Source organism: Oncorhynchus mykiss, chromosome 9 (assembly GCF_057628025.1).
Source record: "Oncorhynchus mykiss isolate SJ-2025 chromosome 9, ASM5762802v1, whole genome shotgun sequence".
In the NCBI taxonomy this organism is placed as follows: Eukaryota; Metazoa; Chordata; class Actinopteri; order Salmoniformes; family Salmonidae; genus Oncorhynchus; species Oncorhynchus mykiss.
Genome location: NC_143030.1, coordinates 28,124,593 through 28,144,476, shown reverse-complemented (window position 1 = coordinate 28,144,476; position 19,884 = coordinate 28,124,593). Strand labels below are relative to the sequence as shown.

Sequence of the window (19,884 nt, the reverse complement as noted above, 5' to 3'; positions counted from 1 at the left end):
GTGTCTCGTATTGAGGCTCGGATGCATCCGGTTTTCAGGGGAAATGGAAAGAGAGCCTGTGACGGGACTTCCCCTTTTGGACGTTAACAAGGCAACACTCTATCTTAACTCCTCCTCCACATTTACTGGATTGGTTCAACAGTGCAGAAGAGAACATCCCCTGACAGGACTAGAAAGAAAGAAGCGCTGCTCAGGCGTCCATTTTCTGCCTGCTGCATTAGGTGCATGAGGTGACACTGGGAAGGATGTGAACATAAATCACCAGTGTGCCAATAAATCCTTGAGGGGCCGCTGTGATTAGGGTGATTACATGTCCCGGAATGTGCGGTAGAGTCCCACATTTTAACGCTTCGTCCCGTGTCCCACAACCAAACAATCACGTACCGCATTTTATCATAACAGTTCTAACACCATTCCATTTTTTTTGTATTTGTTCCATATTTCAGTCAGGCATTCTAACATGTCTCTTTTGCAACAGAGAGGGAGAGGCAAAGAGAGAGGTTTCACTCCCGCAAATCTGTCCAAAACAAGCACAATGCGTTTCTATGGGCTTATTTTGGACCTAAGTTTTCACCTGCCTTCCAGCCTTTGGGACAACTCCCATTGTTAGGGCAGAGACATGAGCATTTCGTCATTATATACAGATCTCCGTTTGCAGTCAAGTTACACTTTTGACAAGATATACACTGCTCAAAAAATAAAGGGAACACTAAAATAACACATCCTAGATCTGAATGAATGAAATATTCTTATTAAATACTTTTTTCTTTACATAGTTGAATGTGCTGACAACAGAATCACACAAAAATTATCAATGGAAATCAAATGTATCAACCCATGGAGGTCTGGATTTGGAGTCACACTCAAAATTAAAGTGGAAAACCACACTACAGGCTGATCCAACTTTGATGTAATGTCCTTAAAACAAGTCTAAATGAGGCTCAGTAGTGTGTGTGGCCTCCACGTGCCTGTATGACCTCCCTACAATGCCTGGGCATGCTACTGATGAGGTGGCGGATGGTCTCCGGAGGGATCTGCTCCCAGACCTGGACTAAAGCATCCGCCAACTCCTGGACAGTCTGTGGTGCAATGTGGCGTTGGTGGATGGAGCGAGACATGATGTCCCAGATGTGCTCAATTGGATTCAGGTCTGGGGAACGGGCGGGCCAGTCCATAGCATCAATGCCTTCCTCTTGCAGGAACTGCTGACACACTCCAGCCACATGAGGTCTAGCATTGTCTTGCATTAGGAAGAACCCAGGGCCAACCGCACCAGCATATGATCTCACAAGGGATCTGAGGATCTCATCTCGGTACCTAATGGCAGTCAGGCTACCTCTGGCGAGCACATGGAGGGCTGTGCGGCCCCCCAAAGAAATGTCACCCCACACCATAACTGACCCACCCCAAAACTGGTCACGCTGGAGGATGTTGCAGGCAGCAGAACGTTCTCCACGGCGTCTCCAGACTCTGTCACGTCTGTTACATGTGCTCAGTGTGAACCTGCTTTCATCTGTGAAGAGCACAGGGCGCCAGTGGCGAATTTTCCAATCTTGGTGTTCTCTGGCAAATGCCAAACGTCCTGCACGGTGTTGGGCTGTAAGCACAACCCCCACCTGTGGACGTCGGGCCCTCATACCACCCTCATGGAGTCTGTTTCTGACCGTTTGAGCAGACACATGCACATTTGTGGCCTGCTGGAGGTCATTTTGCAGGGCTCTGGCAGTGCCCCTCCTGCTCCTCCTTGCACAAAGAAGAAGGTAGCGGTCCTGCTGCTGGGTTGTTGCCCTCCTACGGCCTCCTCCACGTCTCCTGATGTACTGGCCTGTCTCCTGGTATCGCCTCCATGCTCTGGACACTACGCTGACAGACACAGCAAACCTTCTTGCCACAGCTCGCATTGATGTGCCCTCCTGCATGAGCTGCACTACCTGAGCCACTTGTGTGGGTTGTAGACTCTGTCTCATGCTACCACTAGAGTGAAAGCACCGCCAGCATTCAAAAGTGACCAAAACAACAGCCAGGAAGCATAGGAACTGAGAAGTGGTCTGTGGTCACCACCTGCAGAACCACTCCTTTATTGGGGGTGTCTTGCTAATTGCCTATAATTTCCACCTGTTGTCTATTCCATTTGCACAACAGCATGTGAAATTTATTGTTAATCAGTGTTGCAGTGTTGCTTCCTAAGTGGACAGTTTGATTTCACAGAAGTGTGATTGACTTAGAGTTACATTGTGTTGTTTAAGTGTTCCCTTTATTTTTTTGAGCAGTGTATGTCATAAGGATGTGGTACCGGAGATGTTAAGAAGAAAACGGACCTAAAACGAAGTCAACCCGAAAGGTAATACCTGAACGTATCCAATAAGAATACAGATGTTTGTGTTCCTATGCAAATATTTTTGCTACGGTGTGCCTTACTGAACATGACCCAGTACTGAGTGCTATCGTGCTATCGTTATCCTGTCACGACGCCCTCTATCTGTGAGGGTGAAAACGGCAGGCCTTTAGTGAGGTAATACAGAACAGGGTCACACAGGGGTACACCTTGCTGTTTGTGCAACACTACATGTGTTTATTAATAGCACTGCTTGCCACGTGGCCCCTGTGGTACGCGTAATGGAGATGGTGTGGCTATGGATCATTAGTACCGCGCCGAGGATCTAATGTAAGTTACCTTAGTCCCAACCCAAGGTCAGCTGTTATTGCTAAGTTACATTGATTTCCTGGTCAACCAATATGTTGTCATGGGTAATTTCCAAGGGTCATTGTCATTTTGATTGTGCAAGTAGAGTGCAAAATGACATACAAATGGCAAAAGACTACCTTGAGAATTTCAAATGGATTGCCATTTATGTGATACCGGCATATCTATCAGTTACCGAAAGGACTGCAAACAACTAGATGTAACAGCTGACATCTGCTTCAGGTTCTTGTCAACAACCCTGTTCCCTTTGCATGAGAAGGGACAGTGGTGTTTACAGGAGAGTAGGGATATTAGAAACACACAGAGAGAGAGAGAGAGAGAGAGAGAGAGAGAGAGAGAGAGAGAGAGAGAGAGAGAGAGAGAGAGAGAGAGAGAGAGAGAGAGAGAGAAAGAAATGGGGGGGGGGGCAAAGCAAGGGGAAAATGTGAAAGAGAAAAAGCGAGAGGCAGAGTGTGTGCTTTTGGTGGTGGGGTTGGGGGCGCAGTCACACAGGAATCCTGGGGATGAGGTTACACACATGCCTAGAGTGATTAGAAGGGTTTGGTGCGCTCTGCTTGTGTGAACTGTGACTTTGACCTCCCGCTCTCCCTCTGACATCGTCCCCTGCTATTTATTCTACTACAGACAACAATAATAGGAGATGAGCTCAATGCCTGATTGGGCGAGAGGATGTGTGAAACCAGGAACACCCAGTGGGACAAGCCACAGCTGCAGTGCCCACCCTAACCCCTACTGTACCTCTCTCACGACGCGACAGACTATACAGAGGTGACTGGATTGAATTTGCTGCTATAATTACAGTTATTACAGTGGTTATCCTATTACATATGTATAAGGTGGCCCCGTTGTATACGCTGCTTGCGCTACAGTTAGTCCAGTGGTTATCAGATTATATTCACTAATACTATAGTCTGTAACCAGCTAATCCAATTATGTATATAACAGCTGTCAGTCATAATGCTGTTGGATCAAAGTACATTGGATGGAATCCATGGGTCTCAGAGTAACAACCTCTGGAAGAGGCTGCATTCCAGAAAGCACATGGTGGGCCACTATTATAGTGAGGATAAATCCCACACAAAGTATCTCTTGAAGAACGCTTGTTTGAATTAAGACAGCAAGTGTTCGATTAAAGTGTTTGCCAAGTCAAAAGGCGAAAGGGCAATGGATAATATACCTCTACATAACTTAGCTCAGAATGACCACAAGGATACATTAAAGGCTACATTTCATCCATATTCTCCATTTAAAATGCCCAGAAATTTGATAAAAATACTCCTAACTCCCATATGTCATGTACTATAAATTCACCACCCTGGTCTGTATGTACTTGTTTGGGCAAGCCGTATAGCCAGCAGTAAACACCTTTGGTACTGACCAGGCAGGATTGGCCTCAGTCCAAAAGGGCCTCTGGTGGGGGAGATGCCCCTGACGATGCAGTCGAACAGAAAGCTGATCTGCTCTCCCTCCATGGACGATAGGAAGAAGACGCCAGCCCCTGTAGGAAACACACATAGTCCGCCGGCTTAATGTCACATTTCGCTCTTTAGATAGAATGTTTTACCACACCCCTCTGAGTCAATTATAACTGGATGGAAGTAGTGTACAGTGATACATCTTTGTACTGGCCAGTTGGCACACAAGCGCACTAATAGCTAGCACCCACTCAAACGGCTCGGCCACACAACACCATAGACGTGGTTTGTGGTTGGGAGGCCGGTTGGACGTACTGCCAAATTCTCTAAAACAATGTTGGAGGCGGCTTATGGTAGATAAATGAACATTCAATTATCCGCCAATAGCTCTGGTGGACATTCCTGCAGTCAGTATGCTATTGCACGCTCCCTCAAAACTTGTGACATCTGTGGCATTGTGTCACATCTACTCCCGCTCCCCCCTCTGGCGCTCCACGTCGCCAACCCATCATTACGCACACCTGGCAACCATCATTACGCACACCTGCGCCTCATCATTAGGCACACCTGGACTTCATCACTCCCCGGATTACTCCTCCTTTATCTAGCACTCCGTTATTATCACCCATCAGGCAGTATTGTTTCTGTGTTCATGTTCAGACACTACTCTAGTTTGTGTATTCACTTTGCTTGTTCGTATTAAACTCACCGACTGCACCTGCTTCATAACTCCCTGCATCTTTGTCACACAATGTGTTGTGTGACAAAACTGTACATTATAGAGTAGCCTTTTATTGTACCCGGCACAAGGTACACTTGTGTGATGACCATGCTATTTGATAAGCTTCTTGATATGGCTTACCTGTCAGGTGGATGGATTATCTTGGCAAAGGAGAAATGCTCACTAACAGGGATTTTGTCGACAAAATTTGAGAGAAATAAGCTTTTTGTGTGAATGGAACATTTCTGGGATCTTTAATTTCAGGTCATGAAAAATGGAACCAACCCTTTACATGTTGTGTTTATATTTTTGTTCAGTTTAGTATGTGGATTATAATTAATAGCCATTTTTTGTAGATAAATCAAGTCTTTAGAAGCCTTTTCAAACCTTAAATACATTACAAATGTGCATTTCCTGCTGTGATCAAATTCAGATCCTACATCTGTATGCTAAATAACCTAGGCTAAATAAAGCCTCACACAACACGAATGAATGGTCAAAAATTCTAAATCTCTGATATACAGCTCCGGTCACTCAAAATGTAAAATGAAAACTATAAAGGTGGTAAAGGGTACAAGGGTGTGAGGGTTAATGGGTCAGGAACTCTCCTGCCCTGGTGCCATTCCCAAGCCCAAGACACACCAGGGGGTGTCACCAAGAGGGTCTTTCTGTCACCTGGTCGTCGTGAGACCACCCAACACAGAGCTACCCCCTGTCGCATGTTTTAGATGCCACCGACCCTAAGAAGGGGTCAGAGGTTAGCAGCTAAAACCACTCAGATGTTTACACTGAGGGGGACTCAAGACATATGTTACAACTAGTGGCGGTCGGTGCCGTTTAAGATGAGGGAGGATGATCATTTTTTTTAATGAGCATCGCCTTATTTCTATTACAGCATATTGGATGACTGTCATTCATATTCCATTCACACAGCTCAATGTAACATCGATAGGTTTAGACTACTACATGATCCTCAAATTGTCCCTATACCCATCATGAAGTTGCTACAACCTATCCTATGAATTAAAGTTTACAACATACTGTAGGTGCACAGATCGAGAGAAATTTGAAGGTGACAGACACTTACACATTCAATACCGCCTTGCACAATCTTGCCTGCGTTTAGCTGATCTAGGGTGTAATCAGTCCAGCAGTTGCAAACGAGAGTTTCTATTGAACAAATTCAGTTATGTTTATCTCCGTTTTGTTCCGTTTGCTTACGTTTAAGGAATGTTTTTCAACAGAATTGGAGGAATAAATACGCCCCTGAACACACACAAACACATTTCACTTTCATAGTAGCCAGCCAGATCGTTGTATAATTCCTTCTTGCATCTACGCCACAGTGTATAAAGGATTTTGGAGACAGGCATAGGAATACACAATAGGGGTTTTTCATACACCCATAACAAACACATATACAAAAATACTGGGCTGTACCCAAACAAAAGAGTGAGGGTAAACCTCGTTAAACCCCACGGGACAATACCGTAATACACAATATATATATATATAGCATGCAGCATAACAGCTGCACCAACGCAAAGGCACGCACAGCACCAACGGACATGGGAACAATAACCGACAAAGACAGAGGGAACAGAGGGCACATATATAACATACTAATCAGGGGAAATGGGAACCAGGTGTGTATAATCAGACAAGACAGTCCGTGGTTGATGATAATGAATCCCGTTCAGTGAAGCCTAGAAAGCCTGTGACATAGACCTCCGGAACTGGTGAACAGAATGAGCATCAGTACCGGGGGGGATACGTGACTCAGGAGGCTGGTGAGGGGAAGACGCTTCATAATAATGTCTGGAACAGAGCGAATGGAATTGCATCAAACACATAGAAACAATGTGTTTGATTTATTTCATAACATTCCACTGATAACGCTCCAGCCATTACTACGAGCCAGTCCTCCCCAATTAAGGTGCCACCAACCTCCTGTGATCGACACGCTCTCCTCCTCACACCTTTTCCCTTTGCTTGTGGACACACAGCTTAGATAGTTGTCACCATATTAGCTAACGTCAAGTCAATAACATAGCTACTATAACTAATGCCTTAGTAAATTCGCTACAATCATGCAGTACAGCGTACAGTTAGCAAGCAGTTTAGCAGTTACACCGGCGAGCCCCGGTGGCAATAAATTAATAAAGCCAAAAGCTTACCTTGACTTGGAAGAGTTCTAGAGTTGGATAACCATTGTCAGCTAGGTAACATAGCATCCCTCTCTGTTTGAGCTGGGTGTTTGAGTAGGCTCAACTAGCTAGCTGGAAGGGGGTGGGAGCCTCCTAGGTTTTGTATTGAAGTCAATGTACCCAGAAGAGGATGGAAACTAGCTGTCCTCCGGCTAAACCACGGTGCTACCCTACAGAGTGCTGTTGAGCCTACTGAAGACCTCCATTGAAAACAGTGTGTTAAATTCAGTTATTTGGTGACGTGAATATATTTAGTATAGTTTTATCTAAAAAGGATAACTTTTGAAATGTTTCACTATTTAAATGTTTATGAAATTCACTGAGGGGGATGGTCCTCCCTTTCCTCCAATGAAGAGCCTCCACTGTTTACAACATCTCCTGTCTGCAGTAATCTGTTGTCAAATATCATCCGGTTCTGAATAAAAGGGCCAATTCAAAATGCTAGTTAATAATCTACTTGAGTATCATTTACAGTATAAATGGGATCAACAGATGCAATGTCTACTACTGCATCGATTTATTTCCGTACTTGAGTGAAAAGTCATCTGTCATTGAGTGGTGCTTTGAATGAATGAGTGGAATGAGTGGAGCTTTGAGGACAACTCAAGGCTCTGGCTGCAACAACAACAACAACAAGCAACAGGTGAGATAACTAACTTCCTTAATAATGACATCATGAAAAGGTTTCAACAAAGCTAAGCAGCACACATCACACCATCCCCACCCCCACCCTAACGTGATGGACCTCTCCACTTCTACCTAATAAAGTCTGAACCATAGTACCAAACCAGGGAGCCGCCATTCGCTGCGGGGACAGGGTTTTAGACTGGCGTGTAAATAAGTTCTGCAGCGAAGGAATTGTCTGTAGAGCTCCGAGACAAGATTGTTTCGAGGCACAGATCTGGGGAAGGGTGCAAAAGAAATTCTGCGGCATTGAAGGTCCCCAAGAACACAGTCTCCATCATTCTTAAATGGAAGAAGTTTGGAACCACCAAGACTTCCTAGAGCTGGCCGCCCGGCCAAACTGAGAAATCGGAAGAGAAGGGCCTTGGTCAGGGAGGTGACCAAGAAACTGTTGGTCACTCTGACAGAGCTCCAGAGTTCCTCTGTGGAGATGGGAGAACCTTCTAGAAGGACAACCATCTCTGCAGCACTCCACCAATCAGGCCTTCATGGTAGAGAGGCCAGACGTAAGAAAATCCTCAGTAAAAAGGCACATGACAGCCAGTTTAGAGTTTGCCAAAAGGCACCTAAAAGACTCTCACATGAGAAACATGATTCTTTGGCCTGAATACCAAGCATCACGTCTGGAGGAAACCTGGCACCTACGGTGAAGCATGGTGGTGGCAGCATCATGCTGTGGTGATGTTTTTCAGCGGTAGGAACTGGGAGACTAGTCAGGAACGAGGGAAAGATGAACGGAGCAAAGTACAGAGAGATCCTTGATGAAAACCTGCTCCAGAGCGTTCAAGACCTCAGACTGAGGCGAAGATTCACTTTCCAACAGGACAACGACCCTAAGCACACAGCCAAGTCAACGCAGGACTGGCTTCGGGACAAGTCTCTGAATGTCCTTGAATGGCCCAGCCAGAGCCCAGACTTGAACCTGATCGAACATCTCTGGAGAGACCTGACAATAGCTGTGCAGCGATGCTCCCCATCCAACCTGACAGAGCCTGAGAGGATCTGCAGAGAAGAATGGGAAAACTCCCCAAATACAGGTGTGCCAAGCTTGTAGCGTCATACCCAAGGAGACTCGAGGCTGTAATCGCTGTCAAAGGTGCTTCAACAAAGTACTGAGTGAAGGGCCTGAATAATTATGTAAATGTCATATTTCAGGGTTATTATTTTGCAAAAATGTCTAAAAACCTGGTGTTGCTTTGTCATTATGGAGTATTGTGTGTAGATTGATGAGGGTATAAAACAACAACATATATTTCAGAATAAGGCTGTAATGCAACAAAATGTGGAAAAAGTGATAGGGTCTGAATACTTTCTGAATGCACTGTAGATCCCATGTGCACACAAACACACGCACATTTTTCCCATCTTTAAAAAAAGGGATGTGCTTTCCTTTTTTTACGACGCATGGATTGGAAAACTCTCCCCGATGTGACCTTCACGATATTAAGTTGTGCCTCTAGTGGAAGACTGAATGGAGCTAAATAAATCACGGTTCACATACTGGAGTCTCGTGTTTCCAGTGGATCGTGTGTATTAATATTGATGTCTTCAGCTATGTGGCGTACTTTGCGTGCCTGTCTGTGTCCACTCCAGGTGTTGACACGCGTCCATTCCCCCTCTAACAGTTTTGTGTTTATTCCAGGATGTAAACTGCAAAATACCATACCGCAAATCACATACCCATGTTTCAGATATGGAAATTAACTTAATGCGCTCTCTGATTTCTCAAGTATGACTTCTCATTGACTTTTTTATATTTACAGATTAAGTCTTGCTGGACCGAGGCTAACTGAGATTGGATTTCTATTCAAAGCCTGCAAGCTTAGTGAAACAAAATCGCCTATGACACCAAGTCCTTTATCTCATGTTGTTACCAAAGCAGATGCAATACACAATACTTCATATACACAAAGATACATTTGTATGTTTCTGTCTCGCCAAACACCATTGAGCACATTTAATGTGAGTTGGCCCCAAGGAGAGCTACACTGGAGTCTGAAAAATGAAGAAACACCCAGCAACTCTGTTCATCCCTCTAGTCACTAGTCGTAGTTCCGACACTAATGTTCTCTGTCTGAATGATGCCAGTTGACACGCTCTTCCAACAGGGTAGAGGAATCTAAGAGTAAAAACCGATGGAAGTGTAATGATTTAATCCTCCGAAATGCCTAAACGTGTCTTTCATGCTCTCAATGAAAAAGTCCCAAAGAGGACATCAAGTATAGAAACATGTCAGTTAGACCAACTTGTGGTGTGATACAACAGGCTGAAAGAACAAGTCAACATACTCTGCATGTGAATGAGGTGTGAAACAAGGCAAACGTGTAGTTTGAATGCCCGTCTGTAACTGTCCACTTTCCAGTCATTAAAATCCCCTCATCATCTTAGATCAATAAAATCAAGCCTTTTGTCCTTTCAAAGTAGGTCATCGGAAATAATAACAGTGTAACCTACAGAAAATGCCAGAGTGCCATTTGACTCCATCAACGTTTTACTGTGGGGGGGGGGATCATTCTCTCTTGCCACATACTGTTATGTACTGTGTTGGATTAGTATTCTTATGACTTCGCTCAAGCAGATGCATCCTCTTTCCTACTTCCATGGTACTTAATCAGATCACATAGACATAGATGTTTGTGCCAGTTCTTAGAAAACAGTCCAGGTCTAAACTTATTGGGTTTAGGTTCAAAGGATCCACATGCCCGAAGCCAAATGTCGAACTGGAAAGCACCAGTGACGATGCCATTCTTCTTTTTTCGTTAGGCAACAGAACGGCACAATGGTTAATGGACGTAGCGCGACCACAACAGCAACATCAGTCAACTCACAGTAGCCGCAGCGCGTTCCCCCCTCAAAGACGAAGCCATTTGGTACGGGTCCATATCTGCGTAGGTCTGGGAGGTTCCACTGGCCGATGATAACAGGGGGGATGTCCCTGGCCAGAACCAGTAGGTTGTTACACAAGTGAAGGATCGCAGGCCCACTCTCCAACTTGGTGCCTGGTAAGATGCCAACGCTAAACCTATGGACTGGACAGAGAAGAAGAGAAGTTGAAAACCACTTAAACAAAAGACAATAAAAACAAATGAGGTCATTGACTTTATAAAAACGCATCCCATCATAGACTATGCCTCCCTCGGCTTTAATGGTAGGCAATAACTATAGAGGGACAGAGAAAACTATTTCATTCCAAACATTATTGCTCCAGTATGGCTTTGATTTAATTGCACAATAAAAATAAGGGGAAACAGTGGAGCACATTGAGAGTGAGATCAGTAAGCTGAATTAAGAACAGAGTAGAGCTCAGATCCGAAACCCAAACGTAATCAATCAGAGCCTGTCACTAACAACAATGTAATGGACTCAATATTTCCGTTAATGAGCAACATAAAAGGAAAGACAGGCCTGGCCAGAGTAGGAACATGTGCTGTGTGTCTGTTTATCTATTTGTTTTAAGTGGTGTGTGTGTGCGTGCGCGCGCGTGTGCGTGCATGGGAATTGTAAGTGTTTGAGAAACAGGGATTGAGTATGTGTATAGGTTGGAGTTCCTCGATGCTAAACAGTAACTACATTAAAACACATGACTGATACCAGTGAGTAAACTCTGTTAGGTGAGAGATTGATGGCTTCGATGATGAAAAAATGTCGGCCAGTCCAGTCACATCAACGCTCAGTTTAAGAGATTCATGGGGTGACACAACTCACAACAAAAGCGCTGGCACACAGCAGACCTCAGCCACGGGCTGGCAGGTGACATTTCTACGTGCCTGGACACACTTCAGACCAGAGCACGACAATCAGTACACACACACACACACACAGTGGAACACATACACAGTGGAGTGGAACAAACACACATTGGCATACACATTGTACACACACACACACACAAATTGGCATAAACTTTGGACACACAGACACACACAGCACAGGGCAGCTGTGATATGTTCGCCTGACCATTCCAATTATACTCCACACAATATATTAATTACCTCTGTGATTTGTGACCTCTTTTACACTCATTTGTTCCACAACACAAATCAGTTGGACTCTGTGGAGTAATTGAGATTCCTACAAAATCTGAATTGCATTAATAAACATTTAAAACAACCCCAGAACATCGAAAAGTCGAAGCAGATGTAAATGAATAGGTATTTCCAGGTGCTGACAGGGATATCATCAGACACAACCCGTTATAACCTTTGTTTCCACACTAAATCAGTTATGAAACTGACATCTAAAACACCTCACCATAACATTATTTGGTTTGATGCCCATGTTACATGAATCCATATTACACAACACATGGGTCACCCAGAAGAGCATGTAATTGGAGAACACTGTCAACAAGGACCTACACATCAGACTACCTGTTGCCTATGCTGTAGCAGATACCGATGTGCCAGGTCAAGTTATACCAAGCTGATTGGACGCAACGCCTCACAGAGTAATACATATTATCTACTACCTACCTGGTGGCATAACACTTTCTTAGCCCCAGGCTTTGTTTTGGCCCCATGTTGATTCAACCACAGAAACACAAAAGCCTAAGACTTTGGGCCAAAACCTTTTGGAAGTTAAAACTTCAAAGTGGGAAAGACCTATGGTTTTGCACACCTATTAATTTATTCTTAGGTTCTAAAAAAAAATTTACAAAATAAAAAAGAAGGCGAATCTAGTACAAAAACAAAACCCCAAATGAATCAACGCTCCCAAAAGGGATGTTTGGTTGTTAACAACTTCAGAAAAGAAAGTGTCCTACCTTCACCAAGACTGTAGCGGATACGGATATCCCAGGCCAGCAGAGCCTCCTTGCCGTCAAAGCCCAGCACAGCAACCTGGCCCAGGCAGAGGATAGCCAGCGTGTAGTTTACCCCCTCATAGGAGAGACCTGTCTCCAGTCCACAGATATCCTCCAAGGTGATGCTGCCCTTCTCCCGGTGGCCCTGGGCTTTATCCGACTTGTCTTTGTAGACGAGAAGTACCAAACAGTCTAGGAAAATGGGGAGAAAAAAAGAGAACATAACAAAAACCTTACAATTGACAAAATACTGATGGTCTGTAACATACAGGTTCAGTTTTCTGGACAACTTAAAAGCATGTTCAGGAAACCTCCAATGAAATTGCTTTTTAGTCCAGGACTAGTCTTAATCTGTGTTCAGGAACCTAGCTCACAGTCCTAGTTGTTGGTGAATGTTGAGGCTAGGTATGATAGGAACTTAAATACAACCAGAAAAGTGTGTTACACATTGAGTTACCATAGTACTGAGAAACATTCCAGGGAATAGGGTGAAGTGAGAATCAATTTGAGCTTTTAAAAAACAGGTACTCCTTGAACAGTTAGGCAAAAAAGTTAAACGTGTATCGTATAGTGTCGTATCACATCGTCCTGTACTGTATTATATTGCACTGTACTAAATTGAAGTGTAGTGTTCTGTACTGACTGTTCGGATGTGAGAGGATGAGATGGGGAGGGGGAAAAAGAGAGAGTAAAGTAACATTAGAATATGTCAGTTCTTATACTCGACTTCAGTGGATCCCTGCTGTCTAGGGAAGAAATACGGCTGAAATAAATGGTCCATCAAAAGGACTCTGACTTCACTATAAAATCCTGGAATGCTACACTCAACACAATAACTCCATACGCAACTTTTGCACTTTCAGCCAGCCTGTTGACAGCATGGCTAACTCCCATAATAGGCCTATGCCATTTAAAACATGCTGATTGTTCTCTAGTCCAGTCTCATCATCACTCAAGGTGATAAAACGATAACAGGCCTACTGTAAGTACCAGTACCCTTTGACACGGCATGAAAGTCAGAGGGTAGCCTACAGATATCTTGAGTGCTTGGCATTTACTGTGGCTGTACAGGCACGGTGAAGATAGACAGTAGTCGGTGACGGAGGCCTCCTCGCACATCTCTTTGGCACTTTCGAAGTACAATCACAGTGTCAACTGACAAAACAATACCTTTTATTATCTCTGTCACATACACACTGGCGCCAAGCGCACGCACGCACACACACACACACACACACACACACACACACACACACACACACACACACACACACACACACACACACACACACACACACACACACACACACACACACACACACACACACACACACACACACAGCTCACACATGACTGTGGACAGCTGAGATAACAGGGACTTCAAAGGGACGAGGAATGGTTGCAGCCAACCTCGGCCTAGTCCATTAAACACCTAGGGACGGTCAGACCCCAGATAGGCAAAGAGAAGGAGGCTATAGTGTAACACAATATGGCTGCTCCATCTATTTCCACTGCGGTTGCATAATCAAAGTGCGGAAGAGCATGAAAGCCCATGTCTTTTTGAGTTACCCCACTTTAAAGCATGAAATGTCAGTCAATGGTGCAAAGCAGTTGGCGCCCGCTGACCTGCAAGTCTTCAATGCGTGCAAATGATTTCCATTGGAGAATAGTAGGCTATTCATGTGGTATCCCACAATCACAATAAGATGCACTGAAGAAAAGTCAACACCTCACTAGAGTGCATTATCTGAACATATAATAAATAAACACAATAATTATAACATAGTAAGGGTAATCACTTCCAATCATAAGACTATAGTTTACATTCTTTATAATTACAGACATTTTACTATAGGCCTACATTTTCTACATTGTATTTACAGCTTAATTGACTGATATTCATGGTTATAAACCAGTTAAACTGGTATATGAAGAAGGCACAATGATTCCCGAAACGTTGGCGTTTTAACCAATCAATTACTTGGGAGTTTATACATATGGATGTGCGACTCTGTTTTTATACACCAGTTATTTACACGCTGCAGAAGCCTCTGTAAATGTAGCCTAGTAGCCTACCAGAACACATGAACTTTAATACAGGGGCCACCGGGATAGCCAAAGTTCTGAATGAGCAACCTGAAATTCAAACCTATCTGATATCAGCACAGTGGCCTATGCATGAGAAAATATTTCATTCCATGGCATGCAGTAATGGAACTTCGTTTCCAGTTGCTTTTCATTTGGGATGTTTAGTAAATGACAAACATAAATTATTTATCAATTTACTAGGGTAGTAATAGACCACGGCAGTAAACTTCCGAATGAAATGGTTTTAAATTACCACATACATTTAACAAAGACAAACGTTGTAAAGCTGTGCGCTGTTATTCCAACAACGTGTATGATATTACGCGCGTTGAAATGTCGAACAGAATGAGCGACGTACCTGCTACAGGCGATGGCTTGCGAAGTACGACCCACCTAGTCTTCCACTGAAAGAGATAAGCGTACAAAATTGACGCTAGCGTTAATATGCCGAATAACTTTGAAGCACATGCTAATTCAATTAATTATTTAGTTTTGTAAACACCTTTTTTCCATCTCTGAATTTGACATATCCTTCCACGACAACCGAATCCGTCATCTTCAGTCATGGTTCCAAACAGCTGCAGTGTCGCTGTCCCGTGCCCGAATGGGGGGTCACTTTCAAAATAGCTTTAGACTACTGGTGAGGGGCGCACACTCGTTTCGTGCACCCCCCTCTGGCACCAACACACAGAACCGCACACACCCAATTAAGACATTTTCCTGGATATTTTTTCAGCAGGTGATTTTTCAAGAGGTGATATTTAACCGAAATATAAGTATAATAAAATCTGCTTGCAATTGACTCTGAGATTAATTCCAATTTATAAAATATTAAATTGTTATTATCTGGGAGTGGTTCACTAAGACAGAAATAATGTACAGTTACTGGGACCCCTTCATCAAATTACGATTTTTCAAGACAGGTGGACATACACGTTTAACAACATTTAAAATGTTTATTCAGTCACAAAATAATATTTATTTCACAGTTGTGTAAATATCACTATTCTTCCACAGTATGTACACATAGTACATATAAAAAATACCAGCTGTAATGTCCATTTATTTAGGCTTGGGCTTGCGCTTGATAATTGTGTTGATCCAGTTCACGTAGTTAACGACTTTGGTGTAGACGCCAGGCTTCCCAGTCTTTCCACAGCCATCGCCCCAGCTGATAACTCCATACAGGAAGCTGACATCATCCTTCACACAAGCCAGGGGGCCTCCTGAGTCACCCTGGGGAAACACACATACGCAGAGCGGCACACACGCAGACACACACACACATACACGCACACAAACAACAAACAATGAGTCATCCCCTTGAAACTTTATATTACACACACCAATATAAACCAATTCCATTCCTACCTAAACGCAATATTTGTCATTACAACACATAAACAAGGTGGGAAGTTAACCATAACTTTATATTAAAAAGAAAGCAACTGAAGGCCATGCAATTCTTGCAGCAGCCTCCATGTGCATGTTCTGTGAACCAAAAGCGCAACTAGCATTTTGGGGGCTGTAAGCTAGATTTGGTTGGGGCCCCCTCACCCCCACCCCCACCCCCACCTTGAGGGCAAAACATTTTAGTGGCCTCCATTTTGACGGCGGAGAGAACAATTTCAGCATTAAAGTTAATGTCCTGCAATTCTACAAATGTTTCCATAGAGCATAGGGAAAAATGCTATTGTTCGCGGGTCCTATGAGCAGCACGTTGTCTGCGTATAGGCAGAGCTGCTTGTTCTGTAAACTTTGCCCAGTGGTTCCTCCATATTATACAGTATATTTTTTTATTTAACTAGACTAGTCAGTTATGAACACATTCTTATTTACGATGACGGACTACCCTGGCCAAACCTGGACGACGCTGGGCCAATTGTGCGCAGCCCTATGGGACTCCCAATCACGGCCGGATGTAATTCAGCCTGATTCACACAATACACATCGTTATCTCATGGCTGGCTGTACCATCTACAAGAAAACATTATCTAAATCATTCTATTCCAATTTGGGTCCAGAGAGCCCTAGATCTATGCACCATTACCTGGCAGGCATCCACACATCGGTTGGTCCCGGCACAGACCATGTTGGAGGTCACATGGTTGCCGTAGACTTCAGGCAGGTTACACCTCTCAAACGGGACAATCCTCACCCCGGCCTCCTGCAGGTTGGTGTATTTATTTGCCTCTTTGGAAAAATAAGACAAACAAATCAGTAATGAAAGGGATATAGTCATATACTATAAGCATTTGGTCATATGGAAACAGTGTCATCCATGAGACATTCATGTAAAGACATGAATAGGAAGGACGGGCCTATACGGGAGCGCACATGATTGGATATGATGCATATATGCCTATTTGAGATGTTACCGTGTAGTTTTCAAGGTGATATGAAACATTCAAGACCATAATGACATATCTGACCACCACACTAGAGTGAAAGACACACAATGAAGCAGAAAGCAATGAAGCAAGGAAGTTTTTGACACAACACTTACTCTCATGCATGTGGCCCCAGCCAGTAATCTGACAGCAGTATTGGTCCGGGAAGGTCATGTCTTTATTGGGCAGGCAGATTGGCCGTATAAAGGGGCTCTTTTTTACACAGCGGCCATCTTGTTTTTTCAGTTTCACAAGAACTGTTGGAATAGAAACATTCTCATCATAACACAGGAAAATGTGACAAGGAGTCAATAGCAGGTGTTATTTTTCTGAACCTGTATTTAACCTTCAAGTAGGTAAAATCGAGAACCGCTGTTCATTTCCAATGATTACGCCCTTCATCAGGTGAAACATCCAAAATAAGTTACAGCACGCTGTATGATGTACTGTCATCGTTACTCAAATGTCGAATCATGAAATCACAGAACGATTGCTGCACTATTGAATAATGTCTGTTTTGCTTTCAGAAAAGAGAAGAAAAAGAGAGAAGTGTAAGTCCCCTCGAAATGGATGCAGATGCCCGGAGACTGTCACACTCAAATGTGTGTGTCAGTGTGTGTGTGTTCACATTGGAGCCAGCTGTTCCAAGATGCACAGCTGTGAGTGCAGACAGAGTGTGTGCTGCAGACAGGCAGACTGGCATGTGTGAGTGTTTTTGTTAGTCTATGTGTGGGCGAGTGTGGTAGTTTTTGGATGATGTGTGTGAGTCAGTGTACGAGCGTGTGCTATAATGTCAACTTTGAGTGAGTGTTTGAGCGTGTGTGTTTGCTAATAGTCAGTGTGAGTGAATAGGAACGTGAAATAATAGATTTACCAATGTCATGGAGAGTTGGATTGAAAACAGAGAAACGCTCTGGAAAGATGTACTTCTCCACTCCAAAGGTTTTGGTGTCAGGAGTCGTAACGTTGAACTTATGCTGACCCAGAATCACACGAATCTTTGACACAAGGGGACTGAGGACAGACACATCATTCTCTGTCATTAGTAGCACATTGTAGGATAATTATGTCACATGAATTAAACTGAATGCAATGACACTTATTTTGTATGATATTAATACCCTGGGGCTTTATGTATCAAGTATCTCAGAGTAAGAGTACTGATCTAGGGCCAGGTTCCCCCCCATCCATGTCATTTCTGTCATTGTAATCTAAAAGGTGAAACTGATCCTAAGCACTCCTACAGAGATGCTTGATACATACAGTGCCTGAACTGAAAAGTTTAAACCTAAAGACCCAAGACCATAGTAACCATGAAAACCCTCCCCTATTGACCTACAAAGGGCATTTGAAAAGCTTTCCTCAAACTGAATATTTGCGTCTAAATATAGTGGGTTCATAAAACGGGAAATGTTGAGGTCAAAGTCCAGAATGTCAATCATCTCTCTTACTGACCACTAGTGTCTGTGATGTGCTGTGCCAAAATGTGAGGTTAAAGGTTGAATGTGAAAGTAATCACACAAAATACCCTACTCTCCACTGCCTTTACGTACCTGTGCAACATGCTAACTCCTAAGATATTAATTATTCTTTATTTAACAAGGCCTATATGTGGGGCCTCCCAAATGACGCAGCGGTCTGAGGCACTGCATCGCATGACTCTCGACTTTCGCCTCGCCCGACTCGGTATGGGAGTGGCCAAGTTGCAGCGATGGGACAAGACTGTAACTACCAATTGGAAATCACGAAAAAGGTGTAAAAAGTACCCAGAAATATCATAAACCATTTATTATTATTTTTTCATTACAAGGCTTAAATATGTGCATGGTCCCTCAAGGAATATAAGGACTAACTCATAGATCCATACCACACAAACAGGTGACAAAATAAACGCAAATGCCAATGTAGTGTCCAACTGTCTACTCTATATGCTCTATTTCTACGGTCTAATAGGCTCAATGTTGCATAACACAAACAGGTGAAAAAAATTATAAACACAAGTGGATGCTCCAAATAGTGCTGTACAGGTGTAGGATATTCATTTGAGTCAGTATGTGAATTATTATGTGGATTACAGTTAATGGACATTTTTGTAGGGATTGATACACTACATGACCAAAAGTATGTGGACACCTGCTCATTCCAAGATCATGGGCATTAATATGGAGTTTGTCCCACATTTGCTGCTTTAACAGCCTCCACTCTTCTGGGAAGGCTTTCCACTAGATGTTGGAACATTGCTGTGGGGACTTCCATTTAGTCACAAGAGCATTAGTGAGGTCTGGCACTGTTGTTGAGTGACTAGGCATGGCTCGCAGTCTGCGTTCCAATTCATCCCAAAGGTGATCGATGGGGTTGAGATCAAGGCTCTGTGCAGGCCAGTCAAGTTCTTCCACACCGATCCCGACAAACCATTTCTGTATGGACCTCGTTTTGTGCACAGGGGCCATTGTCATGCTGAAACAGGAAAGAGCCTTCCCCAAACTGTATCCACAAAGTTGAAGTCATAGTATTGTATAGAATGTAATTGTATGCTGTAGTGTTAAGATTTCCCTCCATTGGAACTAAGGGGCCTAGCCCGAACCATGAAAAACAGACCCACACTATTATTCCTCCTCCACTAAACTTTAGAGTTGGCACTGTGCATTTGGGCAGGTAGCGTTCTCCTGGCATCCGCCAAACCCAGATTCATCCGTCGAACTGCCAGATGGTGAAGCATGATTCATCATTCCAGAGAATGCGTTTACACTGCTCCACAGTCTAATGGTGGCGAGCTTTACACGACATTGGTGATCACATTGGTGATCTTATTGCTATGTTGCTTCCAGAGGCAATTTAGAACTCGGTAGTGAGTGTTGCAGCTCTAACAGGGCA

At 43.6% G+C, this 19,884-nt stretch overlaps 2 protein-coding genes across 5 annotated transcripts in view; both read right to left on the bottom strand.

Moving 5' to 3' along the window:
* The window catches only part of LOC110532977 (protein Dok-7), a 48,801-nt gene extending 33,474 nt beyond the window's left edge, over positions 1-15,327 (bottom strand). For all 4 annotated transcript variants that reach the window (XM_036987660.2, XM_036987661.2, XM_036987662.2 and 1 more), the window contains exons 1-5: positions 15,123-15,327; positions 14,979-15,024; positions 12,494-12,724; positions 10,560-10,760; positions 4,083-4,202 (exon numbers count right to left, since the gene is read on the bottom strand). In XM_036987660.2, coding sequence (XP_036843555.2) covers positions 4,083-4,202; positions 10,560-10,760; positions 12,494-12,724; positions 14,979-15,024; positions 15,123-15,176 — 652 coding nt within the window. In that variant the 5' untranslated portion in view covers positions 15,177-15,327. The remainder of the gene's footprint in view (positions 1-4,082; positions 4,203-10,559; positions 10,761-12,493; positions 12,725-14,978; positions 15,025-15,122) is intronic.
* A 235-nt stretch (positions 15,328-15,562) lies between these two features.
* The window catches only part of LOC110531794 (hepatocyte growth factor activator serine protease), an 18,560-nt gene continuing 14,238 nt past the window's right edge, over positions 15,563-19,884 (bottom strand). The window contains exons 9-12 of the mRNA XM_090183911.1: positions 17,885-18,024; positions 17,127-17,267; positions 16,671-16,813; positions 15,563-15,856 (exon numbers count right to left, since the gene is read on the bottom strand). Coding sequence (XP_090040037.1) covers positions 15,683-15,856; positions 16,671-16,813; positions 17,127-17,267; positions 17,885-18,024 — 598 coding nt within the window. The 3' untranslated portion in view covers positions 15,563-15,682. The remainder of the gene's footprint in view (positions 15,857-16,670; positions 16,814-17,126; positions 17,268-17,884; positions 18,025-19,884) is intronic.